Raw genomic sequence first — 27,817 nt, 5'->3', positions numbered from 1 at the left:
CATGTGTATTCGTCTGAGATTTGCACATAATGAAAAACAAGAGCCAGAAGCAATGATGTATTCCAGTTTGACAATCAGAAAGAATATGTTTCAATCAATCAAGCAAGCAAGCAAACAGCATATATTCTCAAAAACCTAAAGATATACTGTACAAACGGCACAAGTAGTTCTGAGAAAGAAAATTAATATATTTCTGTCGACATTAGTCTGAATATTCAAGTGTAAAAAAAGCAAAAGTAAAATAAAAATGTAAATTAAAGTAAAATAAAATAATTACAATTCTAAAAAAATTGCAACACTTTTTATAATCACATGCTACCACTCTTATGTAAATCTACCTCAAGTGTGGAAAAATATGATTTTTCTGGTATGCTATCTGTTACGACAATAATTCAATTCGAATCCTTGCAAATGATACATTCTTGGGTGTGTCGTGCTCTATTCGGATCAAATACAATGAATATGACGACAAACAATTGTGCCTTATCATTGGCGTAATCGATTTCTCTTTACTTTCAGCTCAAATGCAGACATCTGATTGATTTGTGGAAGAGCTTTATCATGAAACATGGATCAAATCTGAATGAATAAAATGTAAAAAACAGAAAGACAAGGATGACAATTCGTGTGAAATAAAGTCAATGACAATAAATGTTTGTACAGATCTCTTTCTCACCACAACCATCCTCATCTTCACCATTTGGACAGTCCGCTACGTCATTACAAGCGCATGTGCAGTGGTATGCAGTAGGCATTCGGGCATTTGTACGTCGAAGTCGGACAATCATACATGTCTGAGAAAAGAAAGTGATGGTATACAGAATAAAATTCTTGTTATTATTCAGTTGAACAACATGTACACGCACACTCAAGTTCAATATCACACATCATCTTTCCTCCGCACACTCATACACTTATATTTGCATGCATACACTTAAAATAATCACAATCGTACCAACAGCATCCATAATCCAATAAAACTAGGTCAAGATTCGTAATACATAGTCAATTGTTACAAACATAGACACCAAACCGCAAAGAATAGTCAGCAAAGTACCCGGTACACGCACTTAAGTTAAATTCGTGAAAGAAAGATATATAGACCTCTGGTAAAACGACCAAGAAGTAATGTCAGGTGTTTCTAACATAGTAAGCTCATCCTGCCCAACATATTGCACCCGCCATATATCAATCTTTAAGTCAAATAGGTAGTGGTCACCAACTAATGTCCAATGTCACTGATGCCATCAGCGATCATTTGTCGAAGAGAGATATCGTATTTATCTATCAGCTTGTGATACCTGCCAAAAAAGCGTTGCATGTTGAGGCAAGTCTAGATCTTTCTCTGGTGTAACCTTGATTTAAAAGTTTACAAGAGAGATGGCTTTGTCTCTCTGCAAAATCACCATACGAACTGCATGCTCTTGCATACGGCATAAGCTGGGAAATGTATACCCTATAAGCTGGTGAGAGTGGAATATTCAACATGTACCTCTAGAGCAAAATGTCTCATATTATTGCTTACCACAATGCATCAGATGGGTTACATCACGACAGCCTAGTTGTATGTGAAACTGGTCGAATTCATAGTGACACAGAAGACGCTTTGATATGCAAAATCCTTTGTCGCAACGAAACTCGTCGATTTTACAAGATAAGGCACTGAATGTGTAATCTATGAGAAAAAAAGAAACCGATTTATTCCCATAAAATGTCTATTGCGCCGGGCTGGCTATTTTTGAAAAGAAACTTCGGGCACATGTACCTTCACGAAACTGATAAAAGTTTGTGATCTCTCTATGATATGATTTCTAATAGTCAGAATTTACTTATGGTCATTGTCAAAACAAAAAGGTCATTACATGAAAAGTCAACGCCAATAGTTTATAATTGATGCATTGTCGTCGTTCGTTTCGTTCTTCTTATCAGTTGTACACAGAACCCCCTGGGACTTTTCGGGCAGAATCCGGCACTCAAACCGAGAGTCACTGGCCACTGCAAGCGAGATCCATACTACATATCACGTATTTGGAAATTGATCCTTCTTAAAATCATTTTAACCCTTTCACCCCAAGTTCCCTGTATACAAGTCCAACTGTACCATAGAAAACAATGGATTTGGGACAAACCATGGTGGTGAAAGGGTTAAAACCTCGGATATTTATAACGGTAGTATGTCATATTTTGACATAGAATACAGACGCTTGCACAATAATGGCATCAACTTCACCGCCATTCCATAATCAGACCTACCGCACGTCTGTGGTTCATCTTCATGGTCAGAACCCTGGCAGTCTATGTAACCATCACAAATGGCATGAGAAGGTAGACATGTTCCGTCATAGCACTGGAAACCAGAGTTACACTGGCCTAAAAAGGAAAACAGCAAATACATAACATGAAAGGCTTGCTATGCTTTCTGCAATTAAGAACACCATTTTCATCAATAGAAAAAGATACAATTTGTGATAATTTCACTTAATTTTGAAATAACATAACTTCGTTTTAATGATAGATATACTTCACAGAATCAAACATAGTTTTATCTTATTATTACTGCATCAACTGTAGCTAGGGAATACGTCCTCGTTCCACGCAATAAATCTTGCTATTGACTTTTTACCAAGAAAATTAACTTGGGTTATATGGTCTTTCAACAGCCGTCGGCGATGTTGCTCTTTACTTCTTTTGATTTTGTCTTTAACCAAAATCTAGGGTCGATGGCGCTGAGCTTTACATGCAAGAAGACAGGGTAAAATAATTATCATACTACAAAACATTGGAAGAACGTAAGCGTAAACATTGGCTTACTAGAACGAATGCACCACACGGGAGATGTTTAAATATAAACAATCTAGGCATACTTTATCAGTCACAGAAATTTCAAACCTTGTACATATACCTCAACTTTGAAGAATGAGCCACAAAATATACAAAAACACGCAAGGGATAAGTAGCGGAGTGTAGCATTACCGACGCAGGTCTCTTCGTCAGTACCGTCGACACAGTCCCTTATCAGATCACAACGTTTCCTCGATGATATACACTGACCATTGTCACATGCAAATTCGTCATCATTGCAGCTTGGGTACACTGTAGACAAAGAAGTGAATTCATATTTAGCGTTTCCTGATGATTCCTTATCACAACAAGGTATTAACCTCATAATTCAATATCTGTACAAACATTATGCGAATGCCGTAATTTCTTAGCCCTGGATGTCAACTTATGAATGAGTGTCTGGACGACGGTCGTTCTCCATGACATGATGTAACCTGCACACTTCTAAAATCAAAAAGCCATACGAAAGCTTAAATTTCAGATCCCTTGGTATAAACTTGTTTAAACGAGTGTTTGAACTGAAATTCAACATAGGATCGTGTCTCTCACCATTGACTGATCCGGCAACTTATGAAACCCCGTGTTACTGGACTGAAATATGACCTTAAAAAAGCTAACATTATCAGTATCATTTAAAGGTATACAGTCACCTGTAATCTTAATATGCCCATATATGGTCAAAGGGGCGTTCCTTTGTATTCAAAATGCCCATGTGAGGGCGCTGTTTTTTAGAAAGCGGCCACACACTTAAATTCTGTGATTGGTTAGATTTTCTCTTTCCATGGTATCTGTGACAACATTGAAACAGGTGACAGTATACCAAGGTAAATTAATAATTTACTGATCCGAGAAACAAAGGTTAGAGGCATTAATATTCGTGTTACACTGAATCGACACTGCTTCCAAAATGTCGATTAGGAAACGTTAACGTACATTACTAAACGATCTGAATTTAACATAACTTGTACCACTGCAGGTGATCTGGAAATACGCCTTAAATTATATACAAACAAGATGGCATCTTCTTACATATGCAGTTGAAACGTAATATCTATTTGGAGGATGCACGTTTCTTGAATGCGATCTACGTTCGTCCGTAGGTGTAAAGCAGTTGTTTTCATAATACGTTTCTGTGATAATAAAGAAGATTCTACATGTAAAATGAAACTTACCGCAGTTGATTTCATCAGAACGATCAATGCATTGTGGGATGAAATCACAGTAAACACTCATTGAGATGCATTGACCGTTGTCGCACGTAAAGCTTCCATCGGGGCATTGCGCTCCATCTGAAACATCACAACATACACAATCTCTGATGAAGCGCATGATATAGCAAATGATACAGACAAACAAACTATTTTAAAAATCATCATTTTTCTAAAAGTAAGGGCACAGAGACTAAGGATTTGAGGACACAAAACTCGGGGTGCACACTAAATGGGTTTCCGGGCCCGGCATCCAACTGCATAGTCTCAATCATGATCACACGGCGTCCTATCTATAGGGTAGCGAAGCGACATGTCTTTTTTATCGAAATTCCTGGATCAATAATTCGAATTGCATAGCCAGGAAGACGACTGCAAATCGGCACAACGTATACAACAATTATTTCACACACAACATACACAATCAATTCTAATGCAACGAAGAAATATGTGCGGACCTCTGGCAATATAACAACCAAAGATACGTTGAATAACAAAACGCCCCGAGGGTAACTCCTTGGAACCGTATTTTTATCTACTTCTCAATTAATAGTCCGCTCATAATTCAGGGCCATTAGCATTGAAATTCATGGGTTACAAAAAGGTATTGCCACATTAAAGTTTAACATATCATAATGCGCTTATCTGGAAAATACTTACTGCATGTTTCTTCATCTGAACCATCGCTACAGTCCGTTCGTCCATCACACACAAATATTCTCAGAATGCATTCACCATTAGAACAGTGAAAATGTGTGTCGGGACAGTCGCCGTTGCTGGGAGAATCTGTGAAAGCATACTCTTTTAGACTGCGATGAACGTAGGATTTTAACTATTATCGAATACTGTTTGACTGATTAGAAGCACTAGTATTACGAACGATTTCAAAAGATTTTCAGATGTACATCTCGGCATACTGAAGCGAGCCAATGCAAGCTCAATTACGTGCATTTTGATCGTGTTTTGGCGATTTCTCTTTCTACATGCATTTAGATTCGGAATTACTGAATCTGAAGTACTCGGTATTGAGATTTACAGAGAATTCGCCTCGGGGGTAGATATTCTGCCTCTCAAATCGAAACAATGCTTTTCTGATTTATAACATTTGTTGGGGCTAATTTTGACGCTCTTGGAGCAGGACAATTTTTTTACCTTCTTAGTTTCTCGAAAATTGTTCCCTTATTTTGGCAAGAGAATGGCCCTAAGTTACATTGAGGCAAGTTTGAGCAAAAGTTTATATCGTCCACTTTCGAGGCGCATGCTTCCTTTATTACAGAGATTGTATGTTTGTATAATTATAAAAATGACCAAGGATTTACGACATTGAAACATGTCTTTAAAAAGTAATCTAGCGATTGTCTTACCAGTCGCTGATTTGTGACATATGACGCCGTCATATATCGTGTCACAAGTATCAACGCCGAAGACCAGTTCGTATTCATTTGCGCTTGACCTTGTGATAACCTTACACATGTCGTTTTCCAAACTTAGTGTCTCACTGCCCACTACAGCCTCTTCTTTTGCGTGACCGACGTAAACGACAGTTTCACGGGGATCAAAACTTAGAATTTGCATTAGGAAGGGTATGATGGCCTCGCTTTCAACACGGACTAAATCGGCTCCATGGTTTTGACATATGCCGTCCGCGTTTTCCTCGCTGACATAATGAAGCAAAAATGACGCAAAGCATACTCCGTCTTTCAAAATCCATCCGACCTCACAATCTTTACAGATGAAGCATAGGAGAGAAGACTTTTTAAAGTTGTTATTGGGCCGTCGGATGATGTATGGAAAAATCATAATCGTATGCACCGTGACTTGCTTGGTCCTCATTTTACCGTAATTATTATGGCCCCAGTATATTTATCTATTGTCCAAACTCGTATAAAGATGGTGATCATTAATAAATATTTCCCCCCATCAATAAATGTATCCTTCAATATAAACATTTATGAACAGGGGTATTCCTTGTCAACTAAGGCATTTTTGTAAGGATTCTTTTTATGTAATACTATTAAGTCTCAAATGCTAAAATGTTACATACACTTTTTTTCCATTGGCGCCAAAATAACATAACATGCCATATTTGCCGACGAACTGTGATATAGTGCACTGAAGTCAAACTTTTCATCTCTGTTTATTGACCCCAAACAAGGATGTACTTACCAAAACGGCCAGCCACTACTCTGTCTTTCATCTCTTTAACTTGACCTACAATACGATATTTCCAAAAATTATGTTCATATTTTCCAAGCAGTTTGTAAGGCCCCTTGTCTACTTTCTGTTTCGAAAAAATGTTCTTTTCGCAACATAGAGTCTACAAAATTTGCTGGAGTGTTTGATGTTTGATTAAAAAGTAATAAACCTATCATCTATTGGTAATATGACATTAACCGTTTTGAACTGAGATTTAAAGTTACATATTGCTCGAAAACTAAGTTGTAGAATAAATAACCAGAGCTAAAACAGTTGGTTTTGTTTGTGTCCTTACGTCAATCGAGAACGAAAGTATATGATCAAGGGTCAATCGCTAACAACAGGAACCCTTCGTGAAAATCCCTTACATCAATGTCATCAAGGACATCATAATTCATAAAATATCACTGTACAAAAGTAATGTTATCGGTCACTGAATACTATATTTTCAGCTGCATTATTGTTTCCATTCAAACAATTAAATTTGTAAGTTTATTCATGAACGTCAATGGTGACCCGATGACAACAATTGAAGGGTGAATAACCTCGATAAATTGCGGGCGTTTTACAGATGTACTGGTTGATATTGTTGAACGCACAGGCAACATCGTGCCAATGGTTTATGGAATACACTTCGCGTAATTCAATCTTTGTGCAGTCCTCGAGTTCACCACCAGACGGCTGTACATTGCTGAAATTAAATTTATAAGAACCAAAGCTGTTAAAATATCCCCTCAACATTTAACAAGATTCCTTGCGAAGCCAAAGGCACAAGAAAAAATTTGCTTATCATTCATAACTTTCACCAGCTCACACTGGACATGCGCAGTTTACTTGTTGTAAAGCGCGCCATTTTGGATCAGGCATGTGGGGCAGTCCGAGGGGACCATTCAGTTTTGAAGTTCTATTAAAGTTGTCAATTTTCACTTGACTTATAAAACTATAGGTCTACAAATATCTCCAACCTAGAGACATTTGACAGATGGAAAGTGTTAACATTGATGAATGACAGCCTAGGCGCCTGGAAGTCGCTGGAAAACAGTCAAATAGACAGCAAATGGTAAGTTAGCCTTCAGTAACTACAGGGGGATGGGCCGGGGGAATTTCGCGCACACCTGTACCTTAAAATGTGACCCCCCCGATCCTCCTGTCTAAAATGTGACCCTCCCCCTTGTCCGACATTCTAAAACTTGACCCTCCCCCCCAAACCACTGTGGCATTCTCCCCAGGAATAACTTAAACAGTATCAGCTAATTTGATGAGATGTTGATGACCTGTCTGTTTCTGTTTGATGACCTGTCTGTTTCTCAAATGATGAGTGACAGCATACCAAATTTTGACTCACAAAAGTAATTTGGTGAATTCACCAAATAACAATGAATTTGTCGCTTTTGGTCAATCTTGACGGGTGCGGCTAGCTGGCAGGGTACGCTTACCCATTCCGGACACCTGGTACCACCACTATTTCGTGGTTCAAGATGGCCCCATTGCCTTTAAATTTGTCATCATCTATATGTTTCTTGGACCTGGTAAATTTCATAGTTTACCTTGAATGATAACGATTATTGGACCTGATTTGATGTCTATTACATAACAGTTGGTTCAATTGTTATGTTAGGGACAAATTACAGAGGGGAGAGCTGGTGTTTTTGGAGGGGAAGTCACAATTTATAACGCATGAAATTTTGAAGAGATATGGTATTTCATACATTTGAGGGAGGGTCACCATATATTGTGCAACTATAGGAAGGCAAGATGTGGCTGATTTAGTGCTTCATCCAAAAATGTCAAATCATAATACATGGAGTCTATCAGGCAAATTATTGACAATTTTCCCCCACAAAATATGTTATATCTGTATATTATATATGTTTGATAATGTATTTAAATGTACTTTGCTTGAATTGTGTGAATTTGTGTACAAGAAATTGATTTCTGAATTTTCATCTAAAAAGTTGGTTCACTATCCATGGTGTTTATGATGAAACTATGAATAGATTTTTCAAATACAAAAATAGGTAAATCTTTGCATTTGTGTACTCTTGATTATTGATATTAATGTTCTTGATTAGACAAGAGTGGTTACAAGTCAATGGTTGTGTAAGAAATTTGGATTTGGAATTTCACAGAAATGTCGATTCACTATGCATGGCAGTCTATCATGAAAGTATGAATAATTTTATTTCAGTACAAAATTAGATAAATCTGTGCATTTATGTATGCTGAATTATTTACATTATTGTTCTTAATTAGACTAGAGTGGTTACAAGTCTAAGGTTGTGTAAGAAATTTGATTTTAGAATTTCACCAAAATGTCGATTCACTATGCATGGCAGTCTATGATGAAACTATGAATAATTTTTATCAGTACAAAATAAGATAAATCTGTGCATTTATGTATGCTGTATTATTTACATTATTGTTCTTGATAAGACTAGAGTGGTTACAAGTCCATGGTTGTGTAAGAAATATGATTTCGGAATTTCACCAAAATGTCCATACGCTATGCATTGGGGTCTATGATGAAACTATGAATATTTTTTTTCAGTACAAAATAAGATAAATCTGTGCATTTATGTATGCTGTATTATTTACATTATTGTTCTTGATTAGACTAGAGGGGTTACAAGTCCGTGGTTGTGCAAGAAATTTTATTTTGGAATTTCACCAAAATGTTGATTCACTATGCATGGCGGTCTATGATGAAACTACTAGTATGAATAATTTTTTTCCAATACAAAAAAGTAAATCTGTACATGTATGTGCGCTTGATTATTTATATTAATGTTTTTGATTAAACTAGAGCGGTTATAAGTCCATGGTTGTGCAAGAAATTTGACTTTGGAATTTTACTAAAAAGTTGATTTACTGTACATGGTAGTCTTTGAGAGAACTATGCACAATTTTCAATTTAAGTTTCCAATATAAAACTGACAATACCTTTGCATTTATGTACATTTGATAATTGATATACACTTATCCACCTGTTGCATATGTTTTTGTAGCTTGTCTTTTATCAGTTTTAACTGTTCAAGGTGTTTAATGTAGGATACCACTGCATCTTCTTTGCTTGTGAAACTTGTGGATAATGTGTACGTATTTTGTTTGTGATTTCCTATTCAGGAAATATCACACAGACAATCAAAGTTTTGGCCATAAAATCAGCTTCTGTCAAAAGTGACCCTCCCCCAAGATAGGTTTATAAAAAGTGACCCTCCCCCTTGAACTGTTTTCTAACAAGTGACCCTCCCCCAATTCCCCCGGCCCACCCCCCTGTAATTACTGAAGGCTCCCTAAACGTCCATGTGAGATCGACTGTTGTACACCTTCTCAAATACGCAAAGCGTACTTACTTTTCTTTACGGTACCAGCCAGCATAGCTCATTGGACTATCGTCTGTCCATCGATACACGCTTTCCTCAGCGGAATCAGACAATCCTAAAATAGAAATGGGCGCAACAAACTGTTTTAGTGATACCACAATGAGACATTCTTGAGTGGCAAATTGATGTGAGACAAATATGTTGTCCAGAATAAAGATATTTTTGGGCAGACTTTCTTGTCCATGGTATAAAGAATGCAAACTACGTGTCTAATATTCACCGTGAAGGAAATAAACGGGCCGGTTGAATTATCATAATTTCACGCAGCCGTTTTTACATTCAGACGATATAACTTTACAGTTAGATGTAAAGACGCGAATGAATAATATCACGATGTGGTACACGGAAAACAATATTGTTTTTCACCTACAAAATTCCCGGAAAAAATACGGAATTTACTGTGGTCGTTCTACATTACGACAATTCGCGTGTATGTTATCAAATGTTTTGCGTCGGAACTTTTCTCTTGATCGATTTTCGATGTATTCTTCAATGCAAAGAAACAGAATGGCGGCCGGTGCTTTTTTCAATAATAACATTTTTTTACATTGCAGATATCTATACAAAGCTGTACACTTTTCCTCATAATCTAGTACATCAAAGATTGTACAGTTTTCATCAAAGATAACGTACGTGAGCTCCACAAATGTAATAATCTCCGTAAATGTAATAATCTCCATAAATGTAATATCGACCATAAATGTAACAAAAATCAACCATAAATGTAATAAAAACACCAACAACAATTGTAATAAATGGTAACCATAAATGTAATTAAAAAATCACCCATAAATGTAATACTTGTCAACCATAAATGTAATAAATTTAATTTGTCCGTGCAATTGTGTAATTAGCCCTTAAATATTTGTCTTTGTAATAAGGAAAGCAACGCCACACATTATTCATATTTTAATTGTTTGGGTTTAGTGTGTTTTGTATATTTGAAAGTGCATTTTACGTTTCCCTATCTTGTGTACAAAACTGATGGGCCATGGCGGGACACAGCTGTAATCTGAACGTCAGTGCAGTCTCCAATCCAGAGTGGAGGAGACTGTATAACACTACGATCCTTTAACGCCGTTTTTTCGAAATTTGCCGTACTTTATTAATCAGTCGCCTCATCTTCAGTGGATAAAAGGTGTGGAATAATCGATAGATTTTCTGTATTCCTATGTTGTCTCACTTAATGTTTGTTCCTTCGCTGGGGATTTTAGGATGTCTAATTTTGTTCTACAGTGTTCAAGGTAGTGTTCGTATTGTTTTTACTAGATTTAAATACGGATACATGTTCTCGTTAGCATGTTTTGTGTCGTAAGTTTCTATTATAAGGTTGTATATTTCTCTGTTATTTGTTCTGAGTCATCTGTCATAAACTTTGTGTGGTATCACTGGTTGACGAGTTTTTTTGACGCTTCCTCATTGTGTAATTATCAGTGTCTAGAATTGCTATTCCACTTCCATTATCTAACGGTTTGATCAGTACCTCGCCGTTTTCTGATAGTGTTCTCAAAGTACTCTATTCTGTGTTTCGGAAAGGAAACCTAGTTTCAGGAAAGTATGCAATTACATTACACTAGTCTTATTAAAGTTATTATTTACTCAGGGCATTGATAAACAATGATCACATATGCAAGTTCAAGTTTATTACATTTATGGTTGAGTTTAATAATGGTTAATTTGTTTATTACATTTGTGGTTACGGGTTGTTACATTAATGGTTGACTGTTTTATTATATTTGTGGTTGATTTTATAACAATTGTGGTTGATATTACATTTGTGGAGATTATTACATTTGTGGAGGTTACAGCGTATTATACATCTTAACTGCGCGGGCGCGTCCTTTGCGTGTACTGGAAAATATACAGTATAATCGACTTGCGTACCAATGTATACTTCAGAGTTGCCAGTAAACCAGTCAGTTGTCAACATATAATGGAGGAACATCATTTCTTGATAGGTTTTAATGCTAACCAAATGACCACCATGGTGTACGCATTTCATCTCAGCCTCTGTCCACCGCAAAGTTTGATTGTCTCGCCGGAAACTGTAGCAACTGCTATCATATTTTTCCCAACCTTCCATGCATGCATAATCTGCAAGATATCAAACTTGCTGCTTGAAGGAAAATTGCCAATTCGAAAGCTGACAGAGGTGTTCGTTAGCTTTTGGTTTAGTTTGTGAATTTGCAAATACTTATCTTTTGAGTACATTTACTTGAAGGATGGTGTACATGAAATCAACAGACAGTAGAAGCGAGACCGTGATAAATCAGGATATTGAGAAACTGGATATTCAATGTCATATTGAATGTATTTCACCTTGTGCTTGAGTGTCTGTTGGGTGAATGAACATTACCAAATATCGAAATGAAGAGCAGCAACCCTTGCGTGTCAGCTTTGCACCCACCGGCATCGGGTTGCGAATATGACATCGTGGACATATGTGACAGCGTGAACATATAAAAGCGTGGACATATAAAACGCAAGAACATAGATTATGAGAGGCTTTGGCGGAGAAGGCGCAGATTTGCTTTGTGTCTCTGCTGTCAGCTTTGGTTCTGCGTGCTGTCAATGTCATCTTTGTTGTAACTGTTTATGGACACAAGTGTGCCATGATAGTGAGATCCGAGTCCCGAGTTCCACAAAGAGTTGTTTTCAAGTCAACAGTCGACACTCATCGTTTCTGTCTGCCATCTAGGCCAACTCAACGTATGTGTGCTTTGCAATGCAGGAGATTGTAAAATGGGTATAGTGTACCCTTAACCCGACGTCACCTAGTTTCTCATACATATTGAATTTGCTTAATGAATACATTATTTTTAACCCGTTATTTTTATTGTAATATATTACATTATTGTATTTATTGTATTATTAGCGTATTGTATTATATTAATCGTTTGTGCAGCAGCTAATAAATATAGGTCTTACACCAGTTTAAATATAACATTGTTTGTCTCTGTCTGTTCTAACTTGATCCCAAAACCCCCGGCTTTTCTAACCTTTCTTTTTGTTTGAAAGTAACCTTATGGTATTTCGGCCGGGCTTACCCTCTGCCTGGGAGTACTGTCTAGGGTATAAAAAGAGTGTATCGCGATTTTTTCAGTCTTATGCACAGAAGATAGAAATAATGGTTACCATTGTTTTGTTTGAGACTGTAGCCTTCTGGGAGTTCAAAGGTTGATGAATGGTACTCCACGGAAAATCCTCTCCCAGCATAGACGGAATCAGATTCAAACTGCATCAAGAGACTATTTCTACTTGATAGAAGTCTCGGGGGCGGCAAGTTATGATTACAGTACACTCCTAAGAGGGAGTCCAGGCGGGAGCTCCCGTCGAAAATTTCCACGAAGTCACTGGCGCAGTCTGGCGTAGTAGAAGTGATGTCAAAATCGGTGAAGATCAGAGTTATGTAGTTGTTGATCGAGGGTGCCACGATCTGCCAAGAGCATCTCTCATTTGCATAGTAGAAATTCGGATAGTTCGTTGAAGAGATGAAGCCCCGCGAGACTGTGCACACTTGTGGGTTTCTGCATATCCTCGTCCCACTGCCACAGCCAGCTAGATCTGAAAATATATGAGTGTGTAATTAATTTCTGATAAAAGGCAATATAATTACGTAATGAACTCACATGAGGTGACATTGATGAGAATGGGATCCTTCATTGGTGATCCAAGTCTAATGACAACTTTGATTTTGTGCGCATGCTCAAGTTGATTACTGCGATTGCTCTTTTTGAGCTCCAAAGTTCGCATCGTCGTAAAGCAACCTTTACATTGCATGAACATTATCCTTCGTTTCGTTTTCGTGAATTAATAAGCAGATGTTATGTCTATGGCTGTGCCGCCTTGTAATTCTCAGAATCCACAGCGAAGAAACGTGTTGTCAACAGTATGTAAGGCCGGCACAGGACAGTAAAATCCTGTCCTCCGGCCGTAACTAGGAAAACGAAAAGGAGTATCGTTATTGCTTCCTACACAAAGAAAATAATATGACTGAAATATGAGTCGAAATATCACTGTGCACTTTCTGAAAACCCGCTAGCGTTTATGAAACTTTAGCTAAGACTACATTTAAAATATGTACCTGATTCTTTTCGACGGAATTCTATATTATTGAAGTCAGACACAGTTACATTTTATTGAGACGTGGTAAACCTACCAAAGTTCTCGTACTTCGCTCGAAAACCTTCCGAGTTCGTCTCGAGCGATGTGTCAAACGTAACTAGGACTTCGGAAGCCTGAGACACAACAGTTGGTCGGAAATCGCCGCACAGCGTCGCAATCCGGTTACTCTCCACAGGCACCTGACCGTTATATATGACAACCTTCGCCAGACAGTCGCCGACGACTCGGAAGTCCGGAAAAGTTATCGATAGGAACTTTCCATCGGGAGCTGATATGATCCACTGGCACCTCGTGAACGGTTTGAGCTGACTTGGAAAGTTCAATGTCTCAAACTCGCCCTGTTCTTGAGTCAGGAGGGCGGAACTTCCACAGCCTGAGTCGCAAGAACTGAACCCACAAACTGGAAAAATGAAATTAGAACGAAAAGTTTCCTTGTTTTTTTGCAAACTATCATAATGACATGCGAGGTTCAAGTATATGTTGGACTTATTCTGTATTTGTAGCGCGGCTTATTATTGTATTTCACTCGGGCTCAACATTGTACAGCGCCAATGATGTTCCTCAGGTCATAGTAAAACAGATCATTTTCTGGCGACTCTCGGACCCTCTAGGGGACTACAACATATGCTTATAATCTCACGACCAGTCATTACTTGAGTGTTGGAACAGAATGAAAAATGATGAAATGATGACAAAATAAAAGGGATATGAACAAAGTGAAATTCAAGTTCAAGGAGCAATTAACAGAATGCACATAGAAGAAATTCAAACCGTGAGGCTTTATTTACCTGCCTCGCTGTAAGTAGCCGTTAAACCGAGGGAGTCTGGCATTCCTGTCGTCAGCTGGTAGATGTTTACTGACATCGTTATGGTGTTTGAGATTGACAATATCTCAAGTGATTTCAAATGTCCACAGTACTGCGTGGAGCTGATTACGTCACCCTCGGTTCCCTTGATGACATCATCAACCACTAATGTGTCCAAGCACTCGCGCTCAGTGGCGCGAAGACTGAAGTACGAAAAGGTCAATCTGAAAAGGAAGAAGTGAGTGAACGTTGACGAATATTCAATTGTCAAATAAAACAAGACAGCGAAAACAGAGAAACAAAACGCGGAAATACGCAATATCCCGCTCTGCATGATACAATCCACGTGACAATGTCAGTGCTCTTGATGCTGTGGAGGCGGGGCTCTGTCTCGCATTAGAAGAGGAAGTACAAATAATCTACAATTTTTAAGGTCAGTGTAAAAATATGATGGTTCCATTTGAACTGTACAGTAATATGACGCATACATTTTAAACCTAGTCTTGCTGAATCTCCCAGATATAGCAAACGTGTCTCCCACAACCTTATTATGTTTATTGAACTTGAACACATGAGGACCTGAGCTCATTACCTAATGGCCTTGTTATATCCAACTGTTATCCGGTAATAGCAAGTGGAATTTATGTTGTACCACGGCGGGTAACTTGACACTTGTATATATCCGAAGGTTGAGTTCAGCTCAAAATCACTCCACCCAGATATGCCAGGGTCACACGTTGCTTCTTCGACCAGCGTGTCGCACTGCACAGGTACATGCGATGTTATCAATTCACTTGTATAGGAATCTTGATCATCAGAAGCACAGATCGCTTAATGTAAAAAGAAAAATAATACTTTTTAAACAAGTACGGGTTCTTACAGCGACGGCATTTACTGCATCTTTATCCTTAAAAAATAATTTTCAGAAATACTGAGGTACAGTTTTTGTAAAAATCGTAGTCTGAAGAAGTTGAAGACACTTCGATGACGGATAGTTACACAATACTCATGTCGAGAGTTAACTTACCTGTGCATTCTTTACGGTTCTCTGGGTTTAACATGAAACCATCTGGGCACGCGCAGTAGTAACTACCAGGGGTATTGACACAACTGTGAGAACAGCCTGGTTTCAGTAGGCATTCATTAACGTCTAAATAACAAAAAGATGGGTTATGATTGCATACCTGTAAGCAAATGCTCTATTTTGCCAATGATTCAAGCCAATATTTATGATTATTGACTCAAAAAATACCATACGTTTTTCGGCAAAGTTCAAACTAAAGGGTGAATCTAGAAGTGCTTTTGAAATTTGCTGGAAAGTACCACATAAAGTTAAACATCTATACCTTTTTGACAAATGGTTGGGTAGACACGCAGCTCGTTCACACAGTCATGTGGTTTCCACAGGAATGAATCTTCCATGTCCATTAGAGTGCAATAGTGCTCATCAACAAAAATGTCAGAGAGATCTCCGAAGAAGTCAAATGTGACCGGGGTACCATCCCGCCATTGGAAATCTTGTTTCCCCGTTTCTTTTGTCAGGCCGATGCTGTAATCTTTGTACGATGAGATCGTGAACAAAGCATAGTTTTCTTCGATGAACTGCTGCATCGAGTCAGATTTTATCGCCAGTGGTAAGCTTCCTTCAAGAAAGATGACGTCACATGCATCTTCCAGATCACTATATACGGATCCTAGACAGAAACCATTATGGTACAAGACCTCGCCTCCACACGGGTTCTCACCTGTATCGGCTGTGGTTGAAATAAACACGGGAACTTATATTAAGGGACCGTTCAGTTTTTACGGCCGGGGGGCGGCAAAATCCAGGGGGGGGGGGTCATCGTAATTTTGGAATCCGCAAAGGGGGGGGGGGGTTCATCACTTTTTCACTGGTAGGAAAGGGGGGGTCACCACATTTTCAAAAACATAATACCAACAATAAAGTTCACTTTATGCCATGGCCATGATCGACCCTCTTTACCGGCGGGCCGCCTTTGGCGGCCCACTACAATACATATACATTATGTATTACCCATGACCCTCTTAACGGGCAGACGCCTTTGGCGGCCCACTCCAATTAGGTTTACTTCATGCAATGGCCATGATCGACCCTCTTTACCGGCGGGCCGCCTGCGGCGGCCCACTACAATAAATTGACTTTATGTAATACCCCACGGCAATCTTAATGGCCGTGCGCCTTCAGCGGCCCTGTCCAGTAAAGTCTACTTTATGCAATAGCCATGATCGACCCTCTTTACCGGCGGGCATCTTTGGTGGCCCACTAGAATAAAGTTGACTTTACGTAATGGCCCATGACCCTCTTAACCGGAGGGCTGCCTTTGGTGAACCACTCCAATAAAGTTTACTTTATACAATGTCCATGGACATGAGTTGTCTATGGAAATGAAGTTGAAAATTGCCTTACAGTCGTCCTAATTAACAGACGTTTCAATGGATGTGGCTGAGAAGTTTGTGCACCGGCATCTCTACTACATGAATAAAGTGCACCGCGTACAGGAGTTCAAATCCAAACCATGCGGGTAAATTTGACATATGAATTTTGGTTATTTTCAGCCGGGGGGGGGGGGGGTCATCAATATCTTTCGTCTGACAAAGGGGGGCTCATCTTTTTTTCACGAAAAATGCAGGGGGGGGGTCTTATATTTTTTGAACACCGGCGACAAGATTTTGCCGCCCCCCCCCAGGTCGTAAAAACTGAACGCTCCCTAATGTTGACGAAATTCAATTCTTAAAAGGTTTTAAGGGCGAACTTGTCATCTGATATGTCATCAGACTCTAGGAGAACAATGCGATCAACAGAGATGAGCGCCCATTTGACATAATTGTGAATATCTAGCGAAAAAGAACATCATCGGTCTTTGTTTACCCTCAAACTTAGAAACTGTCAAGTAAGCAACATTTCTCATATGATTATGCGGCGTGTGCAACACATAACGGGTAATTTATCTACAGTTGAAGGAAAACTTCGTACTCATATTCAGACACATTTGGTCGCAATTTGTTCCATTTTTCTCTTCTAAAGACTTTAGAATATCATTTGCTGCTTATCTGGCCAGTTAAGTATAAACTAGCTAACCTTTTTTCAAAAGTATGAAAAATCAATGACAATTCAAATTTCTCAAACGAAAACTCTATGGGTTAGGGTTGCATAGAGGTTCATTCTTCATCCTATTGTGCAAAGAATTTTCATTTAAACCATCGATATATTAAAAAAAGGAAGCAAACTGTATTCAAAAAGTATTTGGTTGAGACATATGACAATTTATTTTAAAAAATAATGAAGTTTCAGTTTGCAAAAACAAAATGTTCAGCTATTTGAAGTATTTTAATTTTTGTCCCTTTAAACATAAACAGGCACATAATGGTTGCTTTATAAATTATGTATAATGAAATACAGAGAATAGGTTATCATAAACAAATGCAATAGTAATTGAACTCATTACACCTTTGTTTAAATCCAGTATGTAACGCACATGAGAAGCAATTTTATCACAGCAAATAACATACAAAACCTGGCGAAAAGTGCCAATCTCTTGACAGCTCGTCACAAGAAAAATAGTCTTGCCACATATGTCATTTCCCTCATTATACTTGCCACTAATTTACCTTGTTATGATAAAAAGCTAATATTTGGATAAACAGTGGCTTGAAATCTCTTGAGGAGTGACATGGTTACTATTACAAAGCGCGAATAGCTCATATATCGACTTTCCAAATGTACCTTTTATATCTGACATTCATCTCCGTTTTTTATATCATTTAAAGAAACAACTGAAAGTGTGGACCCGGCATCATACCTAGACGTATTTTTTGAAATCAGACAAAATACACTATATACTAAGCTGTATGACAAAAGATACGATTTCAATTTTGAAATCATAAACTTTCCCTTTTTGTCAAGCAATATACCATCATCTCCAGCTTATGGTGTGTATATTTCACAACTTCTTAGATACAGTAGAGCATTCAATGCATATGAAGACTTTCGAGTTAGACACAGCCTATTAGCTCAAAAGTTAGTGAGGCAAGGATTCTCAGAAAGTAGATTAGTGAAATCATTTAAGAAGTTCTACGGTAGATACGGAGATGTTGTATCAAAAAATGACCTGTCTGTTTCTCGAATGATGAGTGACAGCATACCAAATATTGACTCACAAAAGTAATTTGGTGAATTCACCAAATAACAATGGATTTGTCGCTTTGGGTCAATCTTGACGGGTGCAGCTAGCTGGCAGGGTACGCTTACCCATTCCGGACACCTGGTACCACCACTTATTGTGGTTCAAGATGATCCCATTGTCTTTGTCATTTTCGAAATATTCCTTGGACCTGGTAAATTTCATAGTTACCTTGAATGATAATGATTATTTGACCTGATTTGATGTCTATTATCATATTCGCTGAATAACATTTTTTGCAGATTCATAATATTATTTCGCATTTTAACGTTTCAAGTAGTAGCATTTGGGAGGTACTGACATTATTTACGCTCATTGAAGTTTGCTTTGATGACCAAAGTAGTTTCTCAGCAGACATATTTGAGGGTTGGCAAACCAAAAAGTATAATGCATCCGAGGGTCAGATTTTCGGACTCTCTAAACATTTTCTGATATACTAAGCACTTTTTTGATACTTTTATTTTTCGAGATACATTTCAATTAAAGCCCCGGTCACAGCGTTGTGAACGCCTTTTCCGCCGATAGAATATCATGCAGTATTTCTCTCAGAGTCTCAAAATTACATCTTTGTAGCACTACAGGCGAATTTCATATGTACAGACTCAAATTCTAATGCCAAACGAACATCGGCTGCGTCACTACATTTAATGAGTAAGGCTTTTTCCATAAAAGGTTACTTGGATTATAAACCATAGTGCAGTATTACATACGTAAAACCCCAACGGGTTAGTCTCGACATTAATATTGTATTTTTACATTTCATATTAAGTCATGATGTAAAGTTTGAAAAAAACAACCATACATAGGGTTGCACTATCGATGTTATTTTTACATTCAAATTTACTCACATACTTCTTTTAAAAGTAGGATAATGTGCAGACACTCATCTCTTAGTGAGTGAAATAACATGAACAAGTTTTACTTTGGAACTAGATGAAAACAATGTCTAAAGAAGCCAATTTGACATAAAAGTTAATTGCAGCCTTCCACAGGCTGGACAGGAAACTCGATGATATTTGCCAGTGTTACTGAAACTGAAACATGATTACGTCAACGCATCTAAGAAAGAGAGAATGTAGAACAAGGGAGTCGAAAAGAATGATAAAAGCTTTAGTTACTCATACTACGTCCATAGGGAGGAGCACGAAATCCACACATCTTTTTATGGTATCTGTATGATTATATCTGTTATATTTCCGATAAAGAGATGTATTTTACTATCAGAGCCAGTGTTTCTATCAACGGTATCCTTTACCTTCAATTAACATGTCAATTACAACCTATTATTACTTGATGAAACACTGCTGTTGGTCCATAATATTGCAGTCAGAAAAAAATGTAATATAAGCTTGGTTATTGAACCGATCTTTTAAGAGATTGAGGCTCTGGTAGAGCGGTTTTGTCTGTGGCTTTTCCGCTAGGTGATATCCTAATCGCCCACTGTGTTGATCTTAAAAAGAGATTAAATCAGTTGGTTAACATCTTGCGATATACTAAAATAACGCGAAAGTTTAGTTTAATACATTGTAACGATACATTCTTATCCCTGTGGGACGCCGTGCCTTTGCAGTCTCGATATCCTAGGTAACTCAATGGTTCGGAGTAAAGCAAAGCTGTTAACAAAGTAGAAAGTATAATAGCTGTGCATGTTCCTGTTTGTCACTAAAAATGTTTCACTTGCAGAATTCACACTCACAGCATGTCAGTGTCGCCCATGATCATGTGTAAATATTGAACTAAAATGTGTTATGACCATCTTGCCATTACACAGACCCTACACTGTGCATCACTCGAAACATTAAAAATTCGGGGAATATCTCCTAAGATTAATCTTTACATAAACTGAACAATTGTACAGATGATCTGTCGGAATATGACAAAGATCATTTTTGTCTGTTCTTCAAGAAATACGTATTTCCAGAGTTCCCGACAGATAGGCGGATGGGCTGGGCTTAACATACGGATATAGCTTAACTTTATTCACTCTTCACTGAGCGATATGTTTATTTCACTGTATTTAATTTCACTAGTGTACATAGCCATGTAGTAAAATAATCTATGTACAGTTAGACGGTTACTTCGCGTTCAAGTTAAACTTTTGGATTTGTTAACATTGATTCGCTTGTGTGATAAATTATGCAAGATGAATGCAAGAGAGAGTTTCATACCAGAGAGTCGACAGCCCAGGACCTCTAATCGCATACACACATTTTCGTACCACGTCATCGGAATAAATCGAAGTTTCCTCGAAAAGAAGGGATGATCCAGATAGTGAGTAACCAGCGTATTTTGATCACAGTTTCCATCGAATACCTGAAATTATGAAATGACGACTCAGTAAATGCTAATAATTATACAGTGGCTTTTATATGATCTGTTTTCTTATTGCCATCTTACTTTTAACAACCGATTTATTTGTGTAATGAAAATAAAGAATAGGAAAGTTTTTTATAGGTATACTGTCACCTGTTCCAATTTTGCCACAGTTACCACGGAAAGAGAAAATCTAATCAATCACAGATTTCAAGCGGGTGGCCGCTTTTTAAAAACAGCGCCCTCACATGGGCATTTCGAATACCAAGGAACGCCCCTCTGACCATAATGGGGCATATTAAGATTACGGGTGACTGTATACCTTATAACCACCATTTGCTATACATTTGCTAAAATTTAATCACAACTAAAACCTAGAATACGAAGTTATCCTAGAAGAAGATAAACTCGAGGCATGTTGTTGTAAATGGGTTACATTTCAACAAAAAATAACTAAAGGCCTAGAACTGTACTATTGCACCTTTGTACCGCTTCAGTAACATGTTACAAACAAAACTGTTTAAATGCGCATACAAAACAATTTAAAATTTGCCATGTACACAAAATGTACCAAAATTCCCACGATGTGTACGTTTTATCATGGAGATAAAATATTTTTTTTTACCTCCTTGGGTTTCTGTAATAATTCGTACTTTAACAAGACTAATTTCTAATAAATAGTTTTCACTTGCTTGACCGCATGCGTTTGCAGCCATGAAACCCACCTTGTCATCCCCATTAAAATTCTTTAATACCCTCCAGTCATCTCCTTCTCCAACATAATTCAGTTTATACGAGGTGACCCAGCACAGTACGGTATTATCGCCAAGACCCTGTGTTACAGTTCCCGTCACAGACACAAGTTCTCCAAAGTCAATTTGGAGCGACGGACTCGTAGTAGCTCCGGGCTTTTGCATCCATCCTCCATACAGTTTGACTGCCTCACACTTAAATATCTTAGCCTACAAGAAAGACAAAAACGAGTCAACTAATGTTTGTAAGTACTGAGGTAAAGTAAATGCAGAATGCCCCGGGGACAGATCTGAAGCAATTTTGACTCGTCTGCTACTTTAAACGATAACCAGATATGAACTGAAAATGCTCGCGTGTTTCATTATATATTGCATTTATGTGCAATTTTGAACCTTTAACACATGTTTGCAACTTCACTGAGAGTGTTATGATCAACACAATGAACAATATTTACAACAGATCAATTCTAAAGGTCATTAAGTATTCAAATATGTTATTAGCTGAAATAATAATAATTTCTTTCTTTGAGTACTGTCATTGTATCACCACTTAATATAGCACGTGTAATTGCCTTTGGTCAAGTTCTTCAAGCTATATATGACAAACTGTGAAAGCTTACTGGATATGCAAATTATTAATTAGCTGACATAAAAATGCATAGTGACTTTGAATATTGTTACAACCTGGTATAATCATCAATGTACACAGCATGTTTGCCAACTTTGATCAAGTAAATCCCAGTGTATATCCCTAATTAGGAAAGTTAATTAAATATGCAAATAAGGAATTGGCTGAAATAAATGCTTTTCAATAATGTTGTATCATGGTATGGTATCATGGTAATGTACATAGCAAGTTTCATCAACTTTGGTGTTGTCAGTTCAGATATGTGTATATCCTTAATTAGAAACGTTCATTACATATGCAAATAGGGAATTGGCTGAAGTAGAAATGCTTAATGACTTTCAATAATGCTAATATCATAGTAACTTTAATATATGCAAATAGGGAATTGGCTGAAGTAGAAATGCTTAATGACTTTCAATAATGCTAATATCATAGTAACTTTAATATAGATACCTAGATTTGTCAATTTTAATCTAGCCAATTCAGATATATATCCCTAATTAGGAAAGTTCATTAAATATGCAAATTAGCAAATATCTTTCATGGCTGATACATTTTGGTGTGATCAACATTTGTAGCAAATCTCATCGGATTGTGTTCAGTCATTGTATGTCCGTTTTTTTTTCTAAAATCATTAATTATGCAAATGAGCAAAAACTAAGTAAGCCACATCAGCTAAAAACTAATCGGTTCTTGTCATTTGCAAACTAAATCTATGTACCAGATTTGATTCTGATCTGATGAGCCGTTTTTGAGATATCGAGCACACAGACAGACAGGCAAACAGACACACAGACATCGCTGCCACATACGCTCACGTGTGTGAACACGTGAGCAAAATACCAGACTTTTGACTGTCCTCTGAGAATAGAAACTTTAATGTTTTCCATTGATTTAAATTTGAGAATGTTGGTTATTTAAAGCCTCTTTTACCATAAATTGTTCAAATGAATATAGCTTTGGAAAGCCACATAGAGGATTCAACCTAAAAGCTCGAGTTTTTAAAATGTTACAGGAGTTATAAATTCGGGATGTTTAAGATTGTTATGGTAATTGTTTTACATTTTTGCTGACATCCGCAAATTTTGTCTGTCATAGCGGAGTGACATCCATGTTGAGTTTCAAACCTTTCCAATCAGTGTAAGAATATCGTACGTCTGAGCAGCTTAGATGCCTTCTCAGATCACCTTTCTGAACAAAGATATCAAGTTTTCTACGTTATATATAGTAATAATGTGCAAGCATTACAGAAGATATTCAATTTGGCAGTGTAGAATAAGGTGCAAAATGACAGCAGACATCAGAGAAACACACGAGCAAACAAGCTAGCAAATAAACAAATAAACAAAAAGCAAGCAAACAGGCCAGCAAACAAACAACCAAACAAACAAACGCAGTATTAAAACTGGTAACTTATACGGAGTATCTAAAAAGTGACCCAGAATAGGGCATTGTATATGCTATTACTAACCTCATATTTTTTACACATTGCATCGGTTATGTTTGTTGTTGGTTGAATATGGAGTCTAGCTCTGAATGCTGATGAGGAAGGGCGCAATGTAGTCGATTCTGTGAGCTGTGATAAATCAATTTCGCCCGATTCCATCCCTAGTGGATCTGAACAACCTAAATTAAGAAAAAAAAATGATTAAGTGATAATTGGTGAGATCATTGACAGTGCCCAGATGGATAATGGACCTGTTTTTACCATGTTTCACACTCAACACTTTGTGCACGAGGTTAGTTGCTTCATACTTTCATTCCACCCAGCATCCGATGGAGGAGACTGCAATTGTTTGCAGCTCATGCTATATTACTATCAAATGTTGTAATTGTGCTATGGCTCTCTAACATAGCTTAGTTAATCTTATACGAATGACGTCATGGCTTCTTGCCATCCTTCTTTCTTCGCATACACAGAATATGAGAGAGGAAATCAACCGCATCGACAGTTTTGTTGCATGTAGAGCTCGTTACATTCTCATCTGTTAAGAACCGACTGGGGGAAGACCCTCGAATCATGATATTTTTTAGTCAATGGAGACAAATAAATGGCAAACTTTAAAGGTAGAATGCGCCCAGGGCACAGATATTTGAATTCTCAAACTTTTACAATACATTTTGGGCCCACCACTTCAAGTTGGGGGGGGGGGGGGGGGCTTTTTGAAGCTTGTATTAGTGATTAAAAGTTTTCACTGGTTTAGTTTTTATGAAACTCGAAAATTTGACTGTCCGCCAATCCGATTTGCTATACAACAAGAATGAGAATTTCGTACTTCTATATCGGCATCCGATGAGCTCCACTCTAAGTCCAATGCCATCATGCCATGTGACTGGGTTAATTCTCACGGTAGTCACCTGGATAGGCTGTAAAAGGTCGTTTCGAACAGCTTTGTTTTTGTCATGATTTCCGGGGAAAATCTGTAAAGGTATAGAAAGTAAAAAAAAATGAATTCCCTTGTGAGTCAGAATCGACCGATCGGATAATTTACCTTGCATTCACAAGACAGACGAAGGGACCTTATTATCATTGACTTAGGAGTAGGAAATATGTCGAAAAAATGATCGAATTTATTTACCTTTACTTATTCATGGTATAAGCTCTTCCCTGGTCGACCAATAACTTTTTAGGCCGTACTGAAATTCTTATCTTTTTGTAAACTTACGCATATATCTTATATATTTTAAAGCATACCCCGTTCGAATATTTTAGGTGTTTTTCAACCCTTTCGAGCCTGACATTCCGGGTAACTTACGAGAGCTGCCTCTATATATATAGGTGTTTAGGCCTGGGAGGAATAATCAGGAGAAACGTGTACCTGGTCTTTGTTATTCTCTTGGTATACTGTCCAGTTGTCGCGAGTGAATGAGTACAGCAGCCGGTAAGATGTCACCCAGAAATAATTGTCCCTTGATCCCTGAGTGATTACGGCAACGATGGTGTGAACGTCCATCAAGTCAATGTGGAACCATTGATCAGTGTTGTGGAATTCTGGGATCCAGCCCATTGAAGGATCTTCCAAAATGCGCATTCGTCCTTCCCTGGCACCGAACTTTCTGTCCAATGTCGTCGAACCAAATAGCTGGTTGTCATGGATCTCATCGGTTGCCAAGCCAATTCCTTCACTACAACCTTCAGAAAAGATTAAATATCACCATGTCATCTTTCAGAGTTCTCCAGTTTCATCTTGATTCTACTCCAACGACATTACATAATATGTATCAACGAGACAAAAATTGTATCCCCTATTAATTGATGAAAGATACTTGTATCAATGAAACCAAAATTGTATTTCCCTAATTGTTAAACGATACTGTATAAAAGTTGGCCATTTATTCACCATGTCCCTTAGTTTATGTTCCTAAACAGTGGTATTAGGCAGGAATTATGTATCATATATATTAATATTTACAAATTCTTATATTGATATTCACGGACTCTTATCAGTCATAAGTATAGGTCAACCACCTTCAATTGATTAAAACAGATTCCTGTATGTGCAACGGCCAAGGAGTCGTTCCCCTGTAATGATCATCTGGATCACGCCCTGCAACAATGTGATTCAACAAACTTTAATCTTACAAAAGATATCTTTCCGTAAATAGAAAGTATATCTAAAGGAACGATCGAACTTGCACAGAACTGTTACAATGTCGGCTTTAATTTAATAAGGACCAATCGTTGATGTAATTTTTGTGAGACCTTGAGGTTGTATGGAAATAAATTTCAGTGCCCAACGAACGACTGTTTTACTGAATCATTACGTTTAGATTGCTATTTTTCTTTTAATAGGGAGAACTTCATGAGAAAAGGTAGGCACGAGACTGTACAACTTGACATCAAGCCAATAAACCCTCTTCGTGTCAGTCTCGTTACTTGTGAATCTCTCATTTGTTGAGTTTCTGCGAACCTCATCGCATCAATTCCCCTGGTAAACGACACAGCCGTATCAACAGTACTTGTGAGCAACCAGAACTGTTGGGGCTATGTCACAGATAAACAGTTTTGGCTAATTCACCTCTTATCATATTATATTCCTCGCAGATAGCATGATGTGTTACATTAGTCAATTGCTTAAGCAGTGTTCATCCTCTAAAGATCTGAACGCCCGGAGAAGGGACCATTTCAGCATATAAACTTAATTACCTGTTGCGATACAGCCGATGACATCTACCCTTAGATTGATGCTACCATTCCAGGTCTTGGGGTGGACGCGAACAAACTGCGCAAGCACGGCCTGGGGTAAGTAGTTTTCAACGATAGCCCACTGGTCGTAATTGGCATGGAATACCTAGTAAAGAGGAGGAAAGTCATCTCAACGTCGCTAGTTTCAGTATATTTCAGTATATTTGGTATATTCTCAACAAAAAAGGTCAAACAGGAACCGTATGGCATCAGCAAACAACGGGAATTCAGACCTGTGGTTTCTCATTTTATTACACCCCTGTGAAGCCATAATTTCCTACAGGTGGCCTTCAGTAAACTCACGATGATGTCACGGTCCAGGTGTGTAAATGAAAGCGACTGAATTTTGAGCTTTTGTACCCTCCTTTATACGAAGAGAAGGAACAAAGTAAGGTAATGAAGATACACAATACCTTGGATCAAGAGTTTGCTCTTCATGTAAACGATTCATACTCTTGCAAAATTTACTACCTCAATGCTACAAATCAGCTAACCTTCACGAAATCATGTCCAACCCGGTAATCGTACCAGTAGTTGCCGTCTAGGCTGTAAGATATAGAGTAACTGGTGATCCATTCCTCAGGGGCATGTGCGCCATGCCCCTGAGTGGCTATTCCAGTCACCCGCATCCGTCTTGCAAAACTGATCTGTAACCACTGGGTGTCGTTATCCATTTCTGGACGCCAGCTACCCACTTCAGTGCCTATTATTCCCTGCTCTGGGGCATGATCTTCGTCAAGCTTCGAGGAGGCTGACATCCGGGGATTGAAAGCTTCTTGAGACGCCAGTTCATATGTACACAGATCTAAGGGAGATCATATCATACAATATGCCATCATGCCACATCACATCACATAACATGACATCATACCTCATCATGCTATATACAAATGCCAATATTACTAAATTATGGTGGCATTTACTGTAAAGTATCAATGCTAATATGTTACAATATAAAAATAAGAGCTTAAAGTCCATATTTTTTTCGGTATTTATGCCATTCAGGAAATATTTCGATATCTTTCACAAAGTTGAGATGGATAATAACATATTTGTATTCATGGAAAAGTGTTACCAAATATTCACGGTGTCCCTTGTCTCGTACTTACCCAATTCGCATGTTCTTGTCAGATCACAAACTGCAAGCATTTATAGGAGAGTTAGGATTAATATTAAT

General features: G+C 37.9%; 2 protein-coding genes across 2 annotated transcripts; both read right to left on the bottom strand.

Annotated features, from left to right (window-relative positions):
• Nucleotides 1–702: 702 nt before the first annotated feature.
• Nucleotides 703–16,296, bottom strand: LOC139126043 (uncharacterized). Its single transcript, XM_070692107.1, has 17 exons — nt 15,906–16,296; nt 15,587–15,709; nt 15,152–15,389; nt 14,542–14,783; nt 13,788–14,153; nt 12,764–13,192; nt 11,513–11,722; nt 9,599–9,683; nt 6,791–6,936; nt 6,216–6,260; nt 5,414–5,773; nt 4,710–4,835; nt 4,014–4,130; nt 2,974–3,093; nt 2,254–2,370; nt 1,526–1,675; nt 703–794 (listed from the first exon to the last, which is right to left on the bottom strand). The coding sequence occupies exons 1-17, from the start codon at nt 16,168–16,170 to the stop codon at nt 721–723; spliced, it is 3,213 nt and encodes a 1,070-aa protein (XP_070548208.1). The 5' UTR covers nt 16,171–16,296; the 3' UTR covers nt 703–720.
• A 3,751-nt stretch (nt 16,297–20,047) lies between these two features.
• Nucleotides 20,048–26,483, bottom strand: LOC139125771 (EGF-like repeat and discoidin I-like domain-containing protein 3). Its single transcript, XM_070691867.1, has 7 exons — nt 26,474–26,483; nt 25,274–25,587; nt 24,731–24,875; nt 23,926–24,080; nt 21,800–22,036; nt 20,930–21,074; nt 20,048–20,211 (listed from the first exon to the last, which is right to left on the bottom strand). Exons 1-7 carry the CDS (start codon nt 26,481–26,483, stop codon nt 20,048–20,050), a joined length of 1,170 nt encoding a protein of 389 aa, XP_070547968.1.
• Nucleotides 26,484–27,817: the final 1,334 nt, after the last annotated feature.

Source organism: Ptychodera flava, assembly GCF_041260155.1.
Source record: "Ptychodera flava strain L36383 chromosome 3 unlocalized genomic scaffold, AS_Pfla_20210202 Scaffold_26__1_contigs__length_13983176_pilon, whole genome shotgun sequence".
NCBI lineage: Eukaryota > Metazoa > Hemichordata > Enteropneusta > Ptychoderidae > Ptychodera > Ptychodera flava.
The sequence above is the reverse complement of the archived record's forward strand: the minus strand, read 5'-3'. Positions and strand labels throughout refer to the sequence as shown.